This window comes from Osmia bicornis, chromosome 3 (assembly GCF_907164935.1).
Source record: "Osmia bicornis bicornis chromosome 3, iOsmBic2.1, whole genome shotgun sequence".
NCBI classification, from domain to species: domain Eukaryota; kingdom Metazoa; phylum Arthropoda; class Insecta; order Hymenoptera; family Megachilidae; genus Osmia; species Osmia bicornis.
The window spans coordinates 4,258,869-4,281,653 of NC_060218.1; the positions used below are offsets into that span (position 1 = coordinate 4,258,869).

At 47.0% G+C, this 22,785-nt stretch overlaps 2 protein-coding genes across 7 annotated transcripts in view; both read left to right on the top strand.

Moving 5' to 3' along the window:
- LOC114871226 overlaps window positions 1–6,979 on the top strand; it is a 230,496-nt gene extending 223,517 nt beyond the window's left edge. Inside the window, exons 11-16 of one of the 6 annotated variants that reach the window (XR_003788540.2) lie at window positions 139–1,773; window positions 2,180–2,428; window positions 2,585–3,040; window positions 3,117–3,395; window positions 3,911–4,229; window positions 4,476–4,568. Coding sequence is in view for 4 of the 6 variants with exons in the window: in XM_046285060.1 (XP_046141016.1) it covers window positions 139–1,773; window positions 2,180–2,428; window positions 2,585–3,040; window positions 3,117–3,395; window positions 3,957–4,229; window positions 4,476–4,666 (3,083 nt within the window). In the remaining 2 variants the exon portion in view is untranslated. Of the gene's footprint in view, window positions 1–138; window positions 1,774–2,179; window positions 2,429–2,572; window positions 3,041–3,116; window positions 3,396–3,910; window positions 4,230–4,475 lie in introns of those variants that run through there. The other 5 variants (XR_003788541.2, XM_046285060.1, XM_029176869.2 and 2 more) reach the window with 5 other exon arrangements.
- A 961-nt stretch (window positions 6,980–7,940) lies between these two features.
- LOC114871659 (nidogen) lies at window positions 7,941–21,494 on the top strand. Its single transcript, XM_029177845.2, is given in 23 exon segments — window positions 7,941–8,212; window positions 8,214–8,255; window positions 8,257–8,479; window positions 13,961–14,239; window positions 14,312–14,517; window positions 14,605–14,696; window positions 14,781–14,930; window positions 15,205–15,438; window positions 15,526–16,051; window positions 16,135–16,301; window positions 16,418–16,546; window positions 16,619–16,717; window positions 17,074–17,241; window positions 17,752–17,889; window positions 18,096–18,221; window positions 18,366–18,488; window positions 18,828–19,171; window positions 19,463–19,799; window positions 19,923–20,151; window positions 20,251–20,426; window positions 20,525–20,633; window positions 20,759–20,877; window positions 21,138–21,494. Coding segments are annotated over 23 exon segments (4,317 nt in total). The 5' UTR covers window positions 7,941–8,039; the 3' UTR covers window positions 21,266–21,494.
- Window positions 21,495–22,785: the final 1,291 nt, after the last annotated feature.

Consider the following 22,785-nt stretch of genomic DNA (forward strand, 5'->3'; position numbering starts at 1 on the left):
ATTCGAAACGGATCCCTCGTGTCGTGTATAAATTTCACAAGCACACTGCTACGAGGGATCCGAGTAATTAAGAACAAGCTTTGCTAATCAATTTCCAAAGAATATCACCTACGATTCTCGACTTGTTCAATTATCCAGTTGCCGGCGGCAGAAGCAGACTGCACCTAATGGACCTCGGTAATTCGGATCGCGGCAAGTCGTCGGGAGGGATCCCCCTATCCGGCCTAGGCAATATCCTGCTGGCGATCTTCAACGGGCAGAAGCATCTGCCGTACAAGGAGCACAAGCTAACCCAATTACTGAAGGAGTGTCTCGGCTCGTTGACGTGTCACGCGGCGATGATCGCCCACGTGTCGCCGAACGCGCAACACTACACCGAGACGTTAACCACCGTGCAACTGGCTTCCCGCATTCACCGAATGAGGCGGAGAAAAATCAAGTTCGTGGGAGGGGGTACGCAGGGAACAGGCAGCGGCGGAAGTTCCGGAGAGGAAGCGGCCAGACAGAACAGCGAGTGCGACCCGAGTTCCAGCGATTTGTCCGCGGACACGGTGATCTACGTTGGACCGAGCACCGACGACGCGACCGATGGCGAACATCCTCCTGTCTACATACCGAGCTTAAACTCGGGTGACAATCGTTGCGCCATGGGCAGAGTGTTGCGCGGTTCCACGGCGGAGAGACCTTGCAAGATCCCCGAAGAGCGTAGCCCGGTCCATAAGTCGACGAAGGCGGTGAAGACGTTGACTCAGACCGCCTCGAAGCAGACGTCCCCTGCTCACACAGCTACACCGAAGGCTAGCCCAGCCAGGAAGGGCCTGTCGAACAAGGTCTCCTCTTCGAAGGTGAACGACTCCCCTGGGAGCAAGATTCCGGTCGCAGCGCCCAGCGGAGGCTCGGACGAACAATGGATAGATGGTCCCAGGATCTCCAAGTCGAAGGTCGCGGAAGCTAGACACATGCTGAAGGATTCTCACCACAAGAGGGAGACCTGGATCGACGGACCTATGCAGTTGACCGGTCCGCCTACCTTGCAACTTCACACACAGCAACATTCCTCCAGCTACGGGTTTATGGACAGCCACAAGAAGAGCATGATTAGAAAGTGGGTCGAGAACCAATCGTCTCAGATACAGAGAAGCAAGCACGCCTCGGCTAGAACGGAAACCTCCAAGATGTCTGGCCAGTCGTCGCAGTTCAAGGAGCTGACCACGTTCAAGACGTGCACCGGTATCGACGACGATGACACCTCTTTGTCGACGGTGGAGAGCGATAGTTTGAAGGCTAACGAGATCGAGGACATCACCGAGAAGTTGGGCGCCAAGTTGAACCTTCTGAACGTCAAGTCCAATACGGACTCTGGCTTGGATCTGACCGCCAGCCCGGTTATGGACGACAGCTTGGATAAAGGAAAGCTGGATCTTCAGGAGGACGAAGACGACGACGAAGAGATTGTCGTACCACCGCCGTTACCTCTCATTGAACCCCTGAGCAACGGAGTCAGCAGGGAGGTCTCAATGGAGAGCCTGAACCTATCGCACAAGGACATCGGGCTACCTTCCAGACACTCCTTGTCTTCCGAGGACGAGATCCTAGAAATCGTCGAAGTCGAGGATTTGGAACCCGTTCCGATGCAGGACTCTTGCCTGCAGGTGACGGAGGAGGACATCGCCTTGTGCATGGGAGAGAATCCTTTACCCGAAAGCGACCAGGAGGAACATCCTCTGAGAATCCTGAGCCAGGAAAATCTCACAGTCGTGTCAACCTTTACTGGTAAGTAATCATATCGTTTTTCAACGATTCCTCGTTTTTTCCAATGATTTTTACGGACGCGATCGAGCTGTCTTCCTTTTCTCCTTTTCACTGGAGGAGTACTCGAAGGAATGCCTTCGAAGATTGCTCTCCTCGATTCTTAGATCCCGGGTTATTACCTCGATCCGGTGAAAAACAATCGTATTGTAAAAGGGAAAACGGCGCAGGGATTGTAACCAGACATCGAGAGAGGGAAAGAGGGAAAACGGCTCGATATAATTACTCGTCAATATTCTCAAGTCTTCGGAACGACGTTTTTTCTGCCGAACGCGCTTCTTCTTTTCCTTCCCTCCTTCGTATCGATGAACGATAAGAAGAAGTACCCTGAGTACGGGGCGAGATAAAAAAAAAGTACTTCGATTTTCAGACTCGATGTCGGTGATGTCGGACACGGAACGATACAGACCTCAGTACCCACCCCCGGTTGGAGCGGGTGTTTTACCAAGGCCGTACTTCGACCACGAGGATTTCCTGGAACAGGAAACCAGGCACAAGTTCGACCAGTTGGCCCGGCTCCATGAGCTTTATCAGAGCAAGCTCGCGTTAGCGAATGTCTCGAATTCCGTGACCTACCAGAGGGAGAACTCCTCGAACGTGAACGTTAGAGACACTCCATGTAAGTTTTCATCCCTTTTAGTTGCTCTTTCCATGAACTCTCTTTCAGAAACAGTTCTCATTGTGTCGTTAGTCTTTTCGTTACACTTCGACCTGAAAATTCATTATTGAAAATTAATTTGAACCAAGTATGACATTAACGCAGGACAAATTGCAGCCGCCCCAGTCTTCCGTCCACCGTCGCGCTGTCAGTCTTTGTCTCTCTCGGACGTGATGTTCAACGACAACGCGAGCAATCACGGCAGCATCTATAGCGAGCCGGCATATATCGCTGGCAAGTCTGATCAAGAGAAGATCTGCGATAATTGTCGTCAGAGTATGTCGAGACCAGCCACCGCCTCCTACTGGTACCCTAACAGCGTGGCGCACATAGCCAGTCCTAGAAGATACTGTGGCAAGTTGGGCGAATGCAACATCTCTAGTCTGAGGCATCCTGATGGCGCATCGAATCCAAATCTGAAGGAGGAGGTCGAGAGGTTACCTGGCAACGGGGCTTCCGGTTCTGATCCTGAGGAAGAGTACGTCGAGGCAAAGAAACTGTTCACGGCTGTGGAGAGGTCCGAGAGGACGGTCACTGGCAAATCGGACATTGAGGAAGATATTAAGGTTCAAGGTAGGACTTGACGTCTATTTGGAGAAGGGTGATATTCCGAGTTTTACGATTGTTTAATCAAATGAATTTGTTGCAGCAACAGCACCACCGCAACTGTCCATTCCATCACCGGCTCCGTCTTCGGGTCGACTGCAACGCAAGATCACCAGCGTTGGATCCTCGTTAGGTTTGAACAAAGAAGGCTACGACTCCGGAGCCGATTCCACGCCACGCGCAGCGAAACTTTCGCCGGCTACCTTGTCCAGGCATCGAGCCGAAAGTTCTGGTTACGACAGCATCGTCAGAGACAGCGAGACCAGCAGTATCGCCAGCGACTCGTCCAGGCAGACCGGAGCTCTGCAAGAGCACCAAGGTAGTCGATATTTATCTGTTATTGAATGTTACCTCTGTTTAAGTGTCCACCGAGTCGCGAAATCACTCGACGAAATTTTGTTCCTTCTGCAATCTATGTGCACTTAAACTTAAATCGTAATATCGCTCGAAAACTTTCGTCGATTCGTCTACTCGTAACGAGAAGCAAGCGTAGAATCAAAATTCAAGGAGACGGTTTAATTAATGTGAATGTTCATTGAACGTCCACTTTTCAAACTTCTCACTTGGTAACTTTGATCTACGATGCATGCTGATGATGCTTCAAAGTTGCTGGCACGTTTCTGAAGAGCAAACTTGCACAGACTGTAGTAAACGCACCTCGCTTACGAATGTTGAAAAGAAGGAGGAAGGTTCTACTTCTTCCTGGAAACGACTGCATGCTTAGCGAGACGTAGTTTAAAAATCGTTGCAAGAAAGTTTTGTCAGAGACATCCTCCCCCCGATGAAACGAGATAACAACCCTCTAAAATGCTCCCTCCGTACGGTGGTTCTCCTCAGGTGGCGCACTGGGGGTTCTAACCTCGACGTTGTGCGGCTGTTTCAGCGGTGGAACAGCGAGTGGCAGGGTGCGGGCATCCGTCACGGGCCCAATGCCAGGCCCATCTGCCACGGATGCGATCCGCGGCGGTGCCGGGGATACTCGCGTACACAAGCGAGGACGTGGACATCCTGGACAGGCGCGCGCAGTTGCGCTCGGATCCACGTGGCACGATGTCCAGGATACACAACCTGCGACTACGGCAGCTCCATCTTAGGCTAGAGCTACGCGACGCTAAAAGGCGCCTCATGGTGCCCGACAGCCGCTGGAGCTACGATCGTGAGTTACCATTTCGACTCTCACCTCCGTCCAGAAGAGAATATTCTTTACCAATGATAAATCTCACGATAGATAAAGTAACATTTAATTAGTATAATGCACAAAACGTTCCAACGATAACTAAGAAAACGTCCGAGAAAGTTTCACCTCGGAATTACATTTGCTATCAGATCTCGAGTGTCCTTAAATGCAAGGATACTTTATAAAGAAGATACGCAATTACTGAGTAAAGTTTTATAATTGCAGTTCACGTAGAGAACAGCATGGACTGGCGAGATCCGTCGTTCTTGGAGGCCCTCGAGGCAGAAACGTGTATCCTGCAGAAACGGGTGGAGGCCTGCAAGAGTCACGTTCTGCTGATCACCTGTTTCGACTCTTATCCTCGACAACCGTGCACACCGCAGGCCGAATCGCCGACCGTGCTACGGATCACCTAACCGAGACTCGGATCAGTGCGCTGGACAGCGTGCTGATCGCAACAGGATCGCCAGCAGACGATTAGAAAGGAAAGGAAACGAAAACGAGACGAGCGAAGTCGCTGATGAGGAAGTAAAGAAAAGGGGAATCGTTGTCACGATGTCGCTCGACTCCGTCCAATAGTTGTTAAATGACGTTTAGCCGTGTCGTGATCGTCGTCGTACGTCGTCGCTATTGTTACGCGCGTGTAATCGATGATAGAGAAATAAAAATAAGAAAAGAGAAGCTTTCATCCCTTTCGTTTCGCGTCGACGAGCCGGGGGATGCTGTTTTTCTTGCGTAGCAACGCGACACGATTCGACGACACGTATCGTCGGATATAGATACTTGTTGACTTGATATAATTTAGCGTACGTGTGTTGGTGCTGCATCATTTTCTTTTTTTATATCGATCGGAATCATCTCATTAGATAAATCAATCGAGTCACTGCCATCGGTCCAAGCTGGGACGGCGAAATCGCGAGAGACACGACTATTTGGTACCGAAGTCTGCTTGACGATCTTTCGAAACGATGCTTGATCTTTCATCGACCGATTTAGAAGCAAAATTTAATCGAATTCGAGATGGCATTTCGTCGCGGTAAAAATAATTCTGACGCGATGCATGCAAAGAAGAGAGCGAAAAGCGACGATGATACGCGTCGTAACCATTGTATTTAATGCACGCACGTTAATTCAAGATATTATCGTAGCTTTAATCGTTATCAACAGTTACCGCACTTCGTAGGGCTCTGTAATTCACTTAGAAGATGACGAGAAGCTGAATGGGTGAATGAGAGAGCGAGAGAGAATGGGAGAACGAAAGGGACGATAACGAGCGCGAAAATGAGAAACGAGAAGATGCCGCGAGAGTTACCTTTCGACAGTAAACGTATTCGTAATCGTAACGGTTGCTCGGTTAGCGAGTGCTGTCTGAAAAAAAATTAAAATTGAAGACGCGAGAATTGAACAGCGTTGCATTACTCAGTGGCACGGCTCTGAATGGGACAGAGAAAGATTTATCGAAACGAAAGGAATCCGCGTATCGGTGAGACGTGGGTGTACAGAATGTGGCAGGGGGAAAGGTGCCAGAGAGAATGAAAATAGACGGGATGAAAATAAATCGAGAATGGCGGTAATACGCGGCAGAAACAGAGAAATTCCAGCGTTCTGATACGATTCAGAGTCAGTCGAGCAACGGTATTGATAAAAATCATCCATTTCTCTGTTCCCGCTGCTGCGAACGGCAGCTTTCATTCTCACAATTAAACTTTTAAGGCTTTCAAGGCTTTGCGATGTTTAATGTCGAAGAAACATTAAGAACGCCTTATACTTGAAAGCCTCGTTCTTACAATCTTCCTCATCTCGTAGTCTCAAAATTAAACTGCCAGTCCAAGAGCTTAATCTCTTTTTATACCTAATCGAAGGACATTGATCAGTTCGAGTAGATCCATAGACATCTTCGAATCCGTCACACGTTCGAAACTCGATTGCTCTGTCTCGAAAATTTTCCTACATGTCTAGCCAAGCGCACAAGGAGCAATCGCGTGCACGAATCAGCCTTATCTACCTGGATTCGAAGATTTCTATGGATCATACGTTTCGAGGATTCAGACTGATCGTTTTTCAGACGGAACGAGACTGCTAGCTGTTAACAGTCGCGCTTACCGAGCAACGTGGAATCGTCGATCACCGTTAGTTGAAGAGAATCCGAGTTCTCAAAGCTACCGGGATGACCGACTGTAATCCAAGTTCCCTGTATCGTTGTCCGTTGTTAAAGGAACCCGTTACGCTATTCGTCCGTGTTTTTAGACTGTTCTCCATCTATCACTGCCGAAGACCATGTTCGTCGTCTCTCCTTTCTTTTCGCTTGATTTTTTAACCGAACCTGACAATGGCTTCCAAAACGAGGTTCGATCTGTCGTAACGCATTCACGATTCCCTGTTACTTTCCATGTCATCCAATTCTTCCTTTTTGTTTTCCATTCGAGCTAGAAAGAGAGACACGTCGCCAAGAACGCGTCACTCCGTCTACGACTAGTAACGAATTAATAGCAACCGCCATAGTAATTAACGATTAAGAGTTAACCGACCTCCGTATCATTCCGCGAAACCGAGAAAGCGAGATACACAGACACGCATATGTTACACACATACACAGACACAACAGGAACACACATTGGAGGTACCGCACCACGCGTCTACTGTGTACCATAGTACTTGTACCATATTTATATTTTATATGTACAAATTAGTGATGTAATTTCTTGTAATAAAGATCAATTTACAACGTGCAACGGAAGGAGCTCGTTCGGAGCCGTTTTCTTCTCCCGAATTCCCCTTCGGAATTTCAAGCCTCTGGCAAAAAGGAGACGCTGGGTGCATCGCAGAAATTCCTCAGACAATTTATTAGGAAGCGTTTTTAGGTTCAGGCGAATGTTAGTCCAGCGATATCCGAGACAGCAGTTTTAACATCTTGAAAATTTTATTTTATTTCGAGAAATCTTTCCTGTTTGAAAATTCTTTCTTACGTGGGTGATGGATTTCTATGGAAATTCAAGCGCAACTCGCATATGGGTTAACCGAGCGACTTGCGAGCAAACTGGCTCGGAAACTGCGGCGAACAATGCCTGCAGATACGCGGAAACGAGTCGAATGGAGAAGAGTACACAGGTAAGGAAGAACGTGGGTGTAATTAGACGAGGAAAGAACGGAGCGTGAAGCGGACTAATGAGGCGGAAGAGGAACAAAGATGTTCGCGGATCTGAATCTCGAGAGGCTTCGTACAATTCCTATTAACACTAGTGTATCATCAACTCGTTCTCCCCAATGACTCAAGATTAAATTCTATCGCTTCGAGTACTTTGAGCACATCGTATGACGGAAGAATAGAATTGATTGTAAAGATTAATCAGTGGATTAAGATCGAACAGACCAATAGCACGGTGAATCCTTAAAACGTTTCTGATGTGGGCACCGGATGGAAAATTAGAGTAACCTTGAATTCCAATTGCACCGGTTACCGATAGATCGCGATTAGTGCCGCAATGAAATGTTGAAAAACGTCCGCGCGAAAATTGCCGCTCGTCTGGCTCGATCATCGCGTCCTTGGCAATAGAATGGATCGAAGGTGCAATTGATTCGATTATGCCGAAGATTCATTTGCGTTACGCGCAACAGATAACAGATAACACTAGACTGGAATAAAAATAGACGCGGCGTAACGTTCGTTGCACAAGCGTCTAGAAGAAAGCTGAAAGACACGGGTGTACGATGGGAAATGGAAAAATGCGAAAACGCGTGAATTAGTCTGGTGTACCCTCGCGAGGGATATATGCGAGTTGAAATTGTAGGATGGCAGGGTGGGGAGCAAAGAGTTGCGGCACGAAATTATCGGCTGCTACGGGAGAGAGCTGCGACGAGAGGAGACGAGACGAGACGAGACCAGTCGGCGTTTCGTGCGTTCGAAAGAAGAGCGGCCGAGAGGAGCAAAACGGGCAAAAGCGATTAGGGGGCGGCAAGAGAAGACGTGGTGGTAGCCGCGTCGATCGACAGTAGCGTGAAGTCAGTCCGAGAGAATGACTCGTCGCGCGCGTTTCAACGTCTCGTGGTTGGCCGTGGTGCTGGCCCTGATCGTGCCCTTCGCCGCGGCCCTTTCAAAGCATGATCTTTATCCGTACTCGACACCGGGATCCACGATCCTGCAGACGGATGCGAACGGATTGCTCCTGTCCGGGGAAACGATCCTGAAGACTCCGATCGCGTTCTACGACAAGATCTACAACTCCATATTCGTGAGTAGAATTATACCTCTGATGAAAATATTTCATAAAAACATAATAAAACAAAATTATCATTTAAGACGGTCGCTGCTTCGTGTGATATTTGTTAAATAAAAAATACAACATAGCCAGGTGTGGACAGAAGGATCGATCAATTCATGGACCAGATGTTTGACTTTCCAAACTCTATCGCATGTGTATAGACGAAGGAAAGTTTCGCGTCGAGGATAATTATAATTTATCGCAAGATAGAACGCGTGGAAATAACGCAATGCCGAACGCGGTTCTATTTTAAAGCGCGACGGAAAGCGACGCGATTCGATGGAAAAATTATTTTTATCCGCGCCGTCCACGAATTTCCCATCGGACAGCGTGGCCACTCGCATCCGGCACCGTTTTAATTTCGGTGCTGACAAAAATACAGGGCAAAAACCAGGAACACGGGTGCTGGAAGAGGTGCGTTTCGGGGGTTTGAACGTTACCGCCGCGTCTTGTAACCCTTGCAGCGCGAGCGCGAAACTGTGTAAACACCGTGCACGCGTGTCGCTGTTTACGCATCGCGGTGAACAGGGGATGTTCTTTGCCTGGTCGCGACGGGAAAATTGTTTATTTGAAGATTTAAAATTAAAACCAGTCGAAACTGTGCCCTCTCTTCATCGTTTTCTGGTAACGTAAACCGTTGCGTTTCGTGCTCGTTGCTTTTGAACCGCGAAGAGATTGAAATAGCCGAGCTAGCCAACTAGTAGCACGTTGGCGTGGTAATTCCTTCGTTAATGCTTACATTGAACAAAGAAAAACCGGGAACATTCGGTCATCCCCTTAATTCGGCTCGTGGTCTAATCCGTCGTCATCTTCTGGCGTGACACGAATTCATTGTACGCGACGATGGCGGAGAACAGCCGGGGCAATCGCTTAATTGCGCTTGGGTCGTCGCACGAGCTGATTCTCGCGTACCGTCTCGCGGATACGCGTCCGGACGTGTACGCTGGCCCCTTCAATGAGCTCTGCTGATCAGCAGAGGCCAGAAACACGCGATAACTCGCCGCGAATCGAGGAAAATTCTCTATGAAAAGCTGGAAAGAGGCAGAGCGAGCGATTTCAGAGAAGCGAAAACGGCCACAAAACTCACAAAACCGAGAAGGTTCGAGGAAAAGTCAGGAGAGATAAGATTTCTCCGATTTATCAGAGACGGGTTTTGAAATTTTTCGGAAAACGGTAGGCAAAGTTTACCCGCGAAAAAGGTATTGACTCATGGTAGGCAAACACGATCAGATTAGAAGAGTCCTACCGTTTGATCCTGCGATGATCTCACTTTTCCATGAACCGATTCACAGCGACGAGTATATGCAGCGTGAATGAACGTTGATTGCGCGGCTGCTTCTTTCCGCGTGTCTGTAGGAATCTTCGTTCTAATTGATCCTAGCCAGCCAAGGTGCATGATCTCATGACGGCGTCATGTTTTCGACGTGCAACGTGCAAAAACACAATTATGCACCGTGACCGTAAAACGATTAGAAACGCTTGGATATCCATTGCGTTTCCACTATTGTTTAACGTCTCGCATTTTTCCCCTGTTCTTTTATTCATAAACTCGACCCCCATGTTTACGAAACAGGGTTCAAGAGCTGGAGACTTTGTAGCAGATAAGTTGCTGCATGATTTCATTCCGTTGTAGAAACGTGCTCGGGCACGTGCATCGTTCGAGTCTCGTATAGTTTCATTCATGAACGCGTTCGACGATACGCTCACCGTGCCAAAAACGTCGATGGTTTATCGATGAGTCGCGTGCGTTTCGGCGCGTCGGTCGAATCGATGTTATCGGAAACGAACGCAACGACTCGATAGGCCGGAAGAGAAGATAAACCGAGTCAATGGAGGATAATCGCTAGGAAGTTTTCTTTCATGATTTTTCGTAACCCGAGTGTCGACAAAAAAGAAAATAAATTAGGCTTCATAAATTGATTACTCAAAATTATCTCTTCGCATGAAAAACAATAAAACGCATTAGTATCTGATTCCCAAATGGAAGTTTCCCGTAGCACGGCGTCGCACGGTTAATTAAGCTCGATCGAGCATCAGATAAATATTTAATTAGCAGTTACGCAAGGACGCGCGACTCGCGGCAGATGAACGAGACAAACTCGTGGAAACACTGCGAAAATTTCACAACAATGTATTACGCGTTGCTAATTAGCCGGATAAGCACATACGTAAGCGTGATCCGATTCGTCGGATGGAAAGAAGAAGCCGTTGCAATTAGCTCGACGCGTAACCGTGTTGCTCGCTTGTTCGCGGAAACTGAGCCGCGTCGAGGAAGCGGATAACCTGTTGGTTCCGCCTGTGTCGTTTCCAGCTACGATGGCTATCTCGTTAAACGAACGATATCGGAAACTAGCCGTCGCATTAGCATCAGGATGGACGTTGATGGACGATTTTCTCTGTAAACGCGGACGATTAGCCTTCGCCTTTTCCCACATTAATTAACGGCTGATTTGTAGCGAGAGAAGAAACGGCTGTTGCGAAATTCCGCTTGAGATTCTTCGTGATCGTCGCTGCGACGTCATCGTCGACGGAGGTCAATTAGCAGTTAATTAAATTACCTACGTCCATAACGAGTCCTTCGCTAAATTTCAATCACCTGGCTATTCTTTAATCTAGCCTGATAACGAAATATTTCTGAAATATAGAAAACACTTAGCCAACCCTCTTATAGAAAGCAAGTAGCGCTTAATTAATGTTCAATCAACGTATTAGAAATAATGAAGCCGTAGCAGACCTACGCGCGTTTGCAACACGCATCTCGGTGTCTTTCTCGGCTGGCACGCGATGGAAATGTTACGATACCGGTCATTTTCACGAGGATGCGGTGAAATGTGTAACAAGCGTCGGATGTTTGCTATGCAAAACCTCGACCACTTGTTCGGCGAATTGATTGACACAGATAAGCGACACGATACACACGTATTTCGAGACGATCTACTTAGAAACTCAGCCTACACGACAATCATCTCCATTTCGTCGTTTATCGTGGACGATTCTCAGTCATCAGAATGATTGCGGACGATTACACGATTGCGTTAGCGCGTGCGGTCCGCCTTGTCCACCTCGCGGCCAGAACGACGCGAGACGACGCCGGCAGCGTCGCGGTTATCGCGGCTGACGGTCGAGGAAAATTCAATGAGCAACGAGCGTGGCTTGCGAATCTCGTTATCCATGCCAAAGTGTCCCGCGGAACGATCGAGTTTTCAAGTTTAAACGAGCACAAAGTTGGTATTTAACGCAGTGGCGCGAGCTCGTTGTTTGCCCGACTAATTGAAGCTCTCGTCGCTTCGTGGTTTGCCAGGCGACCGCAATCTCCTTTCGCTTCTAATTTCTTTTGGAAATTCAAAGAGAATCGAATTAACTTCCTCTCCCTTTTGTCGAAAAGTAGTTTTTCACGGCTTCGAATAGAATCGCTTAAGATACTCGAGGCTGTGCACTTGATATTTTTTATGTTTCATATTTTAGGTACGTTGCAAAATAACTACCGGTGTTTCACGTGTTCGAGAATAATCGGTCGCGTTAGGAAGAGAGGAATCGGCGCGGCGGGCAAAATGGATTCCACGTATTACTTCGAGCCAGTCCCTATCTATTTTCACCGTTTTCTCTCGCGTTCACGATTACCACGGGGATTACGTGTGTGCGTGTGTGTCATCGGCTCAACTGTGACCTACGACCCGTGCGATAGCCCCGACGGAGATAGCGCGAGAGTCCAACTATTTCCCCGCTCCTCTCGATACTCGCCACTGTCAAAACGTTTCGTCGAGCACGGAAACGCACGATCGATCGCCACTCGTACGATCTCTATCCTTATTCCCCTCGAAATCGGTTGTACTTGTATCGACGTATCAGTGATCCCGGTTTCCCGGCGCCCTGCTAATTATCACTTGAAAAATCGTCTAATCGGAAACAGCTAATCTGCGCCGATTGCTATCGATCCGACGTGGATTAACAGTAGAGAAGAACGCGTCGCTCGATCGGAATAATTACAGCTACTCTTATTTGCCCTCTTTTTGTTTCCTCTGTTACTTAGAAACTTACATCGTCTGGTGCGAAATTGACCGCAACGACGAGATCGCTGACACTTGATAAATGATTCGATGCCAATTTTCCACCGCGATCGGCAAATGCGAAATTGTACTTCATAATAGACACCTAGGGGACGACGAACAGACGAATCCAACGGCGAACTGGCAGAGTCACAAAGAGGATCATTACTACTTTGTCGGTCTAATTCGTGTCAATTCTCGTGACCCGGTAGCTCGTTGAACGATACGCGCGAGTCGGGTGTTAAATTCGACGCGTCGCTCGTGGTATTAACATCACGTGAAAACAATACCAGCGAGGAACAATCAGCCCGAAGTTCGAGCGACATTAGCCGCTTTGAAACGGGATCGTGGGATCGACGGAAACCAGGCCGGAATTCAGTCGTCGCGTCGACTTGTAACATCCAGTTCCATTCCTCGTGTAGATCATGGTTCAAATGTGACAAACTACGAAATGAAATGGAATCTCTTCGTTTTCGATGAAGCTATAAAATAATTTTTATTTCGAAGCGGTTAAATTCACCCTCGATATCGAATAACTTTCATCAGCGTTATTTCACTCCAACGATTCATTTCCTTCGCTGTTTGCGATCCTTGCTCGAAGATTTCATTTCCAAGCATCCTCATAATCAAGGCTACGAACGATTCGCTAAAGAACTCTCGAAGAACGCGAAAGTGGATCCTACAAAGTCTTCGTTAGCGCATCTTCAATTCCCTTTTCCAGTTCATCAAAAATATCAGGTTAAGTCTAGACAGCGGCGAGAACAGTATGTTTCGTTGAAGTTTTAATCTTATTCCCCTGATTAACGAGGACGAAGTACGTTTCTTAGTAACCAAGGGGACAGATGTTCCCGTCACAAATATGGAGCAACGCGGTCGCCTTTCAGTTTAGCCAATTGACAAAACGACCGCGCGTCTGCTCGCGAGTTCAAGTTGTCTCGAGTTCGAGCTCCTTCTTCGGCTTGCGCCAACAACCGGGTGAATGACTCCTCGAGATGTACACAACAGCCCGCGAGACGTTTCTGTCGCGGCACGTGTTCGCGATTTACCTGTTGACTTACCCTTGCGCACGAAAGGGTTGCTCGGAAGCTTCAAGTTGAATTTAAACAAAGATTCGAGGAAACTTAAATTACAAGCGAATGCAGATATGCAAATATCTGCCCTGAAGCTGAATCGCAAAAGCTGGTAAAATTTCGAAGATCCTCCGGCTAGAGGGAGTGGAGTGGAATTTAGATAAAGAGGGTCACAGAAACTTTATCTCTGAATTACAACGAAGTTTTCAAGGACCGATATTCTCCGTTCTCGTTCAAGTAACGAGGCTTTTAATTACAACGAGCCAGTCGAATTTTCTTCGAGCCTTTCTTTCCCTGCTTCGCTTAATTTTGATGGGATCCTTACCTGGTTTCAGGTGAACGGAAATGGCGTACTGTCTTTCGCCAGGGCAATGCAGAGGTTTTTTAACATCCCTTTCCCGCTCGACGATCCGGTGATCGCGCCTCTCTATACCCACGTAGACACCAGAACATCCGGAAGGGTGTATTACGGCGAAACGGATGCGCCGGAAGTGCTCGCCAGGGCAGGTGCGATGATCCGTACCGCCTTCACGGATGCAGTTGATTTTGTGCCGACTCACGTGTTCCTCGCCACTTGGGTGGATGTGGGATACTACAATGGGAAAAGCGACAAGGTTAGACGAAGCTGTATAAAATTTTTGTATAAATAATCTTTCGTTTCTGACAATATGATGGTTTTCTCTTAGGTGAACACGTATCAGGTAGCCATCTCTTCAAATGGCACGCATTCCTATGCCGAGCTGTTGTACCCGGAAAACGGTATACAATGGATTCAAGGTGAATCGCACCCTAGCGGTCTACCTGACGCGAAGGCTCAAGCAGGATTAATGAGCGAAGGAAGAATGTACACGTTGAAGGGTTCCGGGACGGATCAGATTCAGAATGTCGACAAGTGAGTCACGGAACGAGCGTTTACGAGCGATTAATCTTGTCTGCGAGCAACTTGCGCAACGACATCGTAACTTGTATTGTCTTCCAGGTGGTCGAACGTGAACAGACCGGGACAGTGGTTGTTCTACATCGGGCCAACCAGCGACGATGAGGATGTCAGGATTCCGAACAATATCGAAGGTAAAATTCTCAACAGCCGGGTTGTTAATGCATTTCAATCGATATTTAATTATTAATTGTACGATATTTTTGATTATTAATCAGACACCAGTACAACGAATCAGGTAGCCGATTGCAGAACAGGAGCGACGAGTTGTCACAGCAAAGCGACATGTGTGGACTACGAAGCTGGGGGTTTCTGCTGCCACTGCAAGCAAGGATATTTCGGCAACGGGAAATCTTGTCAACCGAACGGTAAGTCGAAATCGTAAAAGGGCTGTGCCTCCCTTTGATCCAGCCACGGTTCGTAAAAATTCACTCTCAAACGAACCGTTTCGATCGTTTCTTTTTCCTGGTGTCGCGAAACAGACACCAGCGATCCGTCTGTATTTCCTCTGATCTATGAATAGATCAGAAGAAGCTTCTGCTCCTTCGACGGACTCGTAAAACTCGACCTCGTTCTGCTTAAACACGCGTTAAAATGTTTTTAACGAGAATAGAAGGTACAGGGGGCTGTAAAAATTCGTAGATGTTCCTCTTCGCGTGAACGGACGCGTTTCGGGGACCATCAACGACGTGGAATTTCCGGCAAGGGATCTTCAGTGCTACGTTCAAACGAAAGATGGAAGAACGTACACGGCTCTGTCGAGGGTACCCGAGGAAATTGGGGCGAGTTTTCAGCTACTTGGTAATCTTGGTGGAGTGATCGCTTGGTTGTTCGCGAAGCCAATTAGCGAGACGAAAAATGGATACGAGCTGACAGGTATTCTTCGCTAATTCTTGGTACAACTTCGACGAAACTTGATCGAATTCAATTTCCATTCGTAATTCGAGCAAACAATTGATACAGGGGGCTTGTTCAATCACACGGCGGAGTTGACGTTCAGCTCGACTGGCGACAAAGTGACGATACGAAGCAATTACCTTGGCCTGGACGTCTTTGGACAGCTGAAGATGGAGGCGGAGATCAAAGGTACTTTACCTCGGCTGACGAAGGACACCAAGGTCGATTATGGCGACTACGACGAACTTTATACGAGAGCCCAGCCCGGTGTAATCCGTGCACAGAGCGAGAGAAGTTGCAAACTGAACGACGCGGGCGAAGAAAGGGATCTAAGTTTCACGCAAGACCAGACGATGGTCTACAACGAGTGTCCTTACATCACCGTTGATCCTGAAGACGACACAACTCGATTGAAGTTCTTCAGAGGTGTCACTACTTACGAAGCTACCGAAGGAATTGTGCGTTTTGCGGTCAACTCGAAGGTAGCACCCTTGGAAGAAGAAGATCCTTGCATTCAAGGGAGGGAGACTTGCAGCGAGCACAGCTCTTGCGTTGTCGATGCAGATAGTTTCAAGTGTGTCTGTAATCCTGGGTAAGAGCCTTTTTCGACATGGTACACCCTGTATCGTACATTCCCTTGAATTTCATCTTGACGATTTATCGTTATCGAAACAGATATCAGTATCTATACGAAGAAAACGGAAGTGCAGTCTGCGTGGACGTGAACGAGTGCTCCGCTGGCAACCACATGTGCTCTCCGGATGCACAGTGCATCAATCAGGAAGGAAGTCACACTTGTCAGTGCAGACCTGGTTTCTCTGGTGATGGTCGAAATTGCGAGAGTAAGTTAGAACCAGAAGTTACCGTACTCTGGTAACCGTTTCCCAGGAAATCGATAGAAGGAACTCTGCTTTACGCACTGCCAGTAACTCGTGTGCACCTTCTGTTGAAAATATAGGACTACCCTCTTGCGAGGACATGCGTTGTGGAAATTACGAGCAATGCGTGATGAACGAAGGGGAGCTCAGCTGCGTTTGCCAAGAAGGCTTCGAAGACACCGAGGAAGGATGCCTCCCTGTGCAACGGGGTGAGAAAAATCATCGAAAAGAGGATCGATCAGGGAAGTTTGAACCGATGGTTATCCATGGATTTCTTACAGGTTCCTGCGACGTCGAGGATAACTGCTCGCCCAATGCTTTCTGCAATTTCGACGCTGATAAGCAGAAGCACCTCTGTGTCTGTCTACCGGAATTTGTTGGTAAGATACGAAAATTAGACAGTTTCCCGAAAGTTCAATAATTTCATTGAACGTTCCATGAAAAACTGAACCAACAGCTTAGCTGGACTAGGGGAATTAAACTTCTGCTTAGACGTAGCACTTAACGTCGTTATAGGCGACCAATAAGTAACAAGTTTCGTAGTGCTCTACTACGTTTCCCTGTTACTCTCGAAAGTTTGAAAGCGACCTCCTATGGAACACAAATTGCATTGCAACGGATCGCAGTGATCGATGCCGAGAGAATTCGTGGAACTAGGAAATTCCATGTTTTTGCGTGATCTTTCCGAGTGAATCTCGTGATCAGCTTTCGTTTCAATGATCACAATCGATTCCAGGGGATGGTTACACGTGCAATCCGGACGGGGAATTAACCACAACGGACGAACCACCGAAACCGCAATGTGTGGGGGTGATGTGTTGGTGCCCGAGAGGCTGGGATTACAGAAATGAGGAATGCATGCGAAAGGAAGAAGAGGCCAGGACCGCTGACTACGACCGGGACTGTGAGTACCAGAAACCAGACGTTCGACTTTTGATTTATTCAGCGAGTTCGACAATTTCTTTGGCCAAATCTTCTTTAAAGGCTTTAAGAGCCTTAACTCGCACCAGAAAGAGATTTTTTAAAAGGTCCCGATTTGAAGCCTTAAATTAATCATGAACTTTATTCCGTCCTCTTTCTTGGGTGAAAAGTTCAATCACTGCCGTCAAAGTGAAAATAATTAACCTTTCAAATGGGATAAAAATTGCTTAACTCTTGGAAAGATAAATATTATTAATTCATTAAAGGCATTTAACCGGTTGAACTTTGATAATGTTTTGAAAATCTCTAAGAGATCGATAGGAATGAAGACGATTGATATCGATATATAAAATATGATGCATGACTAATAGCACGTGGAATATGTATCGTTTATGTTTGAATAGCATTAACTATGAAACGATTACGATTATCTCGCGTGAATTGCGATGATCACTAACAGCTAGCAACGAACGGTTTGCATCGTGCATTCTAGTATCAGCTCGGCCAATCCCGGAATGCTACGAAGACTACTGCATATGCCCGTGGGGATACGATTACAACCATTCCGAAGAGATTTGCACGTCTCGACCAGGATACAACCACGAAACGATGGGTCCATCAGGAGTTCACTGTACGGAAAGCACGCATCGCTTATGCTAATTTCGCTAGATTAACAATACAGCAAACGCTATGCTTCACACGATCATTAATTCAATTACACTTAATCGATTCGTAGTAAAAGAACACGTAATAAATTTGATTCACCAAATATTTTCAAACAAATCAAATATCACGTGCAACCTGATTGGCATTGTAATCGCGCACGCTTCTGTCTAGTATCGTGCAACGTGGTGAACAGGTGTCATCCCTACGCCCAATGTGTCTACGTAATGAGCACCGCCGACTACGAGTGCCGTTGCAACCCAGGTTACGAGGGTGATGGTATGGAGTGTATCAGAGCAGGTACGTCACAGTGCATCTTGTCCTTCCGTTCTTGTTTTTTTTCGACTATCATATCCTGTCATCTATATACGCGTACGAGGAGCACAACCAATAGCGTGATTGTTGCTCGATGACGAGTCAATGAAAACTGTTGTTCTGGCACAGAGGTGTCCTGTTTGGACGTGGACATCTGCGACCCGAACGCCTCCTGCCAAATCGAGGGATCCTCGGGCAAGTGCGTGTGCAACCCTGGATTCGAAGGAGACGGAACCACTTGCAGCCCCATCGGTCATATCATCTTTGCTATTCTATTTTTTTATTTCAATTTTTTAATGCACAGCTTTTAGACAAAATATTATAGGGAGAATATTCTAGATGTTCTATTCGATTTGAATGATATTCGTGGTATCTTGAATTGCTTAAACGGTCAACGAGTATTCTCTCCATAGAAGCTTTAAACACCACTGCCTGCGCCTACAGTATCATTCTGTCCGCTTTGATTCTATATCCGCGTACGAGCATGCCGTGACACGATGCAGCTGCATCGAAGAACTACCCTAAATCTGAAACCCTTGAATTCATTTGCGAGAATCTCGCTGTAACAATGAACCTTTGTAAACGGTACAGACGAATGCAGCGGGAACACGGATTGCTCGGAGAACGAACGATGCTTGTACAATGCGGCCAGTTCGCGGTACGAGTGCACCTGCAATTCCGGCTTCAGCATGGTCGACGGACGTTGCGTGGTGTCCGATTGCTCGACGAATCCGTCACAATGCCACGTGAACGCGCATTGCGTATCGGCCGGTGACGGAGGCTACAAGTGTGTTTGCATCGAGGGATACAACGGCGATGGTATCCAGCAGTGCCTGGAGGACCACATCGGTTGCAACGTGTTGAATAATTGCGGCAGAAACGCGGTCTGCGGATACAATCAGACGTCCGCGAATTTCGCGTGCATCTGTCAGCCGGTATGGATTATTATTGAACACCTCGGGTTTATATTCGAATTATGAGCTTCTGGTTTTCGAACGGGGCGACAGGATTATTGGTAAACCCGATAACAGTTTATGCATTTGTTTGAAACACGATAGAGAATGGGAAATGACGCGTCTGGTAAATGTCACTGGGAGTAGAGTAGAACTCGTAATGGTCGGACGGCGTAACAGGGGAAGTTTAAATAGCGAAATATTCGCATGCAACAAATGTCGAGCAACGATGGATCATCAGAGAAACGTAACGACAAGCAATTCTACTTTCAGGGCTATTACGGTGACGGATTCACGTGTTTGCCTCAGTTGTCCTGTAGACACGACTCGGCCCTTTGCTCGCCTGATGCGACCTGCGTGGCAGCTGGCAGCAATCAATTCGCTTGCGTATGCAACGAAGGTTACACCGGAGATGGGAGCAACTGTAAACCTCGACCGAAACACGAAGCAAACTTCCTGTTGGTGAACCAAGGAATGGCCACTCTGAGGATACCATTCGGGGCGACTCACGAGAATCCTGGAAGTCCGATCTACATAGCGTACACGCAAATGGCGATCGCGATCGACATCGATTGTATCAACGGAAAGGCTTATTCGAGCGACATCACAGGTAATCGATAGATCCAACTTAGATTGTAGAAACTAACAATCTCGAAATCGTGAGGCAATTTTCTAGCGAGATTGCATAGCTGCCAGTCTGGTGTGCCCGTCTAGACGAGATTTATACTTCCAGGCAATCGAATAATCGAGCTAACTTACAATGGATCTATGGCGGACACGTTTCTACCGAAAGTCAGCAGCCCCGAGGGACTGGCGGTCGATTGGGTCTCGAGAAATATTTTCTGGACCGATTCCGGCAAGACGACTGTCGAGGTAGCCAATCTCGAAACGAAGAAACGTAAGGTCCTCGTTTCCGATGGACTGGTCAACCCTAGAGGAATAGCCGTACACCCGTACCGTGGGTGAGTGCCATTTTCAATGGATTCCAACGATCTCTCCGTGGATATTAAAAACCGAGGAAAAATTGAATGAAACGTGAAACGAAAATTTCGTTGTTTCAGCAAGATATTCTGGTCCGACTGGAACCGCGCGTCACCGAAATTAGAGTGGGCCAACGAGGACGGTACCGGTCGTGCAATCTTCCTTCAAGGAGATTACGTGAAATTACCGAATTCATTGAGTATCGATTGGGCGACGGATGAGCTGTGCTGGGCAGACGCCGGAACGTTTACGATAAGTAAATACAGATCTCCAATGAAATTTTTCTTGCCAATCGACGCGGCATTCGTAATTCGATAATCTCTCCTACTTTTCCTTTTCCGTTAATCGTTTTAGGCTGCATGGAGATCGACAGCAGGGATATTAACGTGGTCGCCAACGAGCTGACTTATCCGTTCGGTCTCGCGATCTCTCACCAGAATTACTATTGGACCGATTGGAAGACGTAAGAATTCATTTTCAGAATATAAGTATTAAGCGTATTACGTCTAGTATGAAGAAGCTTAGCCGGAAAAATGGCATGCACGCGAACACGAAGATATTTAAATCAACTTTTATTTACCGTCCCAGGCACAAGATCGAAGTCGCCATGAAGAGCAGCGGGGACAGGAAGCCGGCCATATCGGTTCCACCGGGAGGAAGCGGTAAATTATATGGAATAGTCGTCGTTCCTGAGTCATGCCCGCGAGGTAAATCAAGTTTTACGTCAGCGTACGTTGTGTCCACCGTAAAATTGATCACCCCTTTAAAAGTACATAAAAGCGAGAGGAACATCGTAATTTGGTGTAACCTCGTATCGATGGCAGCTGGATTAATCGTCCTGTATTCGCAAATTGATCGTCGCCACTTGAGCTAACAAACTATGTATCGAAAATTAAGGACGTCGATGAATATGTCCTAACTCTTCAGCATAAAAAACTACGAATCTGTTTTATTTGTCTGTTGCCAGTGACCAACGTGTGTCAATATGAGAACGGAAGGTGTAACAAGGATCAACTGTGTCTACCGGATGGCCAAGGTGGCAGGACATGCGTATGCGCGGACGACGCGACAGGACCTTGCACCGACACTCATTAGTCGTAGTTCGGTCATCGTCTGGATTAAGGGGGAAAAAACGAGACGAGTTTCGTGTTCGTTTCGATCGCGTGTAAATTATAATACTACTCTTTGTATAATTAGTTTATCGTCTACCGTTTTACGAGTAACACACCTTTTGTATCTAATACAAGGGCCGTGGCGTGAGAAGCTGGCTGTATTGTACCGCGGTCCCTTGACGCGTTATTTAATAAAAACTTAAGAAACAATATTTAATCATTCCCTTTTAATTAAAACTTTCGACCGTATAAAATTGTTCTCGTAAAGTGGCGGCATTCATGGACGTTAAGAGAAGCCTGTTCAAACCAACGAACGATCTCAATAAAGACGTCGAGGAAGAAGAAGCAGAGCTTAATTTTCCGAACGATTAAAAGCATTAAACTGACATTTTGTCAGCGTTGTTCATAAGGTAACGATAACGAAGTCAAAGGTTCAGCTTACGTTGTTTGGTTCCGCAAGGAAATAAATTTTCCCCAAGAAAGGAGCTACGAAACAGCAGCCAATTACTGTGTTCATTACTGCGGTAACTGCCGCCCATTTCATTTTTCCCTCGTTCTATTACGTTAATAAGCAACTACTTAGATGTCTAATAAGAAAAACAGGGCAGGGAGACGGCGGTATAAAAATACAATTCCTCCTTGCTTACGATCAATCATCTTTTTTTCACGACGATGGTTAAAGAAGAAAGCGGAGGAAGACGAACGAGGTCGCGGTTGGACGATATTATCCGTGTCGAATCGCAAACGATTCTATCGACGAAACGATCGACTTTTCTTAATGGCGTATGCTTTTGAACTCGTTGCATTTAATTGGTTGACCGCAAGGATCGACGAGAAGAGAGGAAGAAAACGGCTAAGAGGATTAAACTTTCGATGCTGGTCATAGTGACAAGAATCTAGAGGTGTCTCCAAGGAGTTGTTTTGCAACCAGGCCAGCAGGGTTAACGGTGAAATTCAACGATGAAAGGAAAAGAACGAGGAAAGTGTCGTTCCAACGTCTCCGCGAGAAATTACACGGCTTTTTCGTCGATTGACTCCGGACTCGAGCCGAGATAAAGACGCTCGACCTCCCTTTCTTCTACTTCCGTCGCGAGTTTTCCGACGTTAATATCGCCGACGTTCGTTGCGCGACTCAAATATTTGACGGGGGTAACAAACAACTCGACGAACGAAGTTATTTGTAAGACAAACATCGCAATCGGAGGCAATACCGAGAAACGGTGGATATCGTTCTCCCATGAATATCGATGCGAACTTGACTTCGAGTCAAGAAAGTTTGTCATAATGCGTTTATAAGTGCCGTATAAACGCTCGCATGGGTGTTAGGTGTCATTCGTTCCAAAGTAAGAAAAAAAAAATCGCGTTGCAAAGTCAACCAGAACGAAGTCTGATGTTCGCCGGTAAAAGCTACTGCTTGCTATCCTCTAATCCTGTAACGAAGTACAGATAATCCGGAGTCGAAAGGGAATTTACACTCGTCTAGGGATTTAACCTGAACAGTCT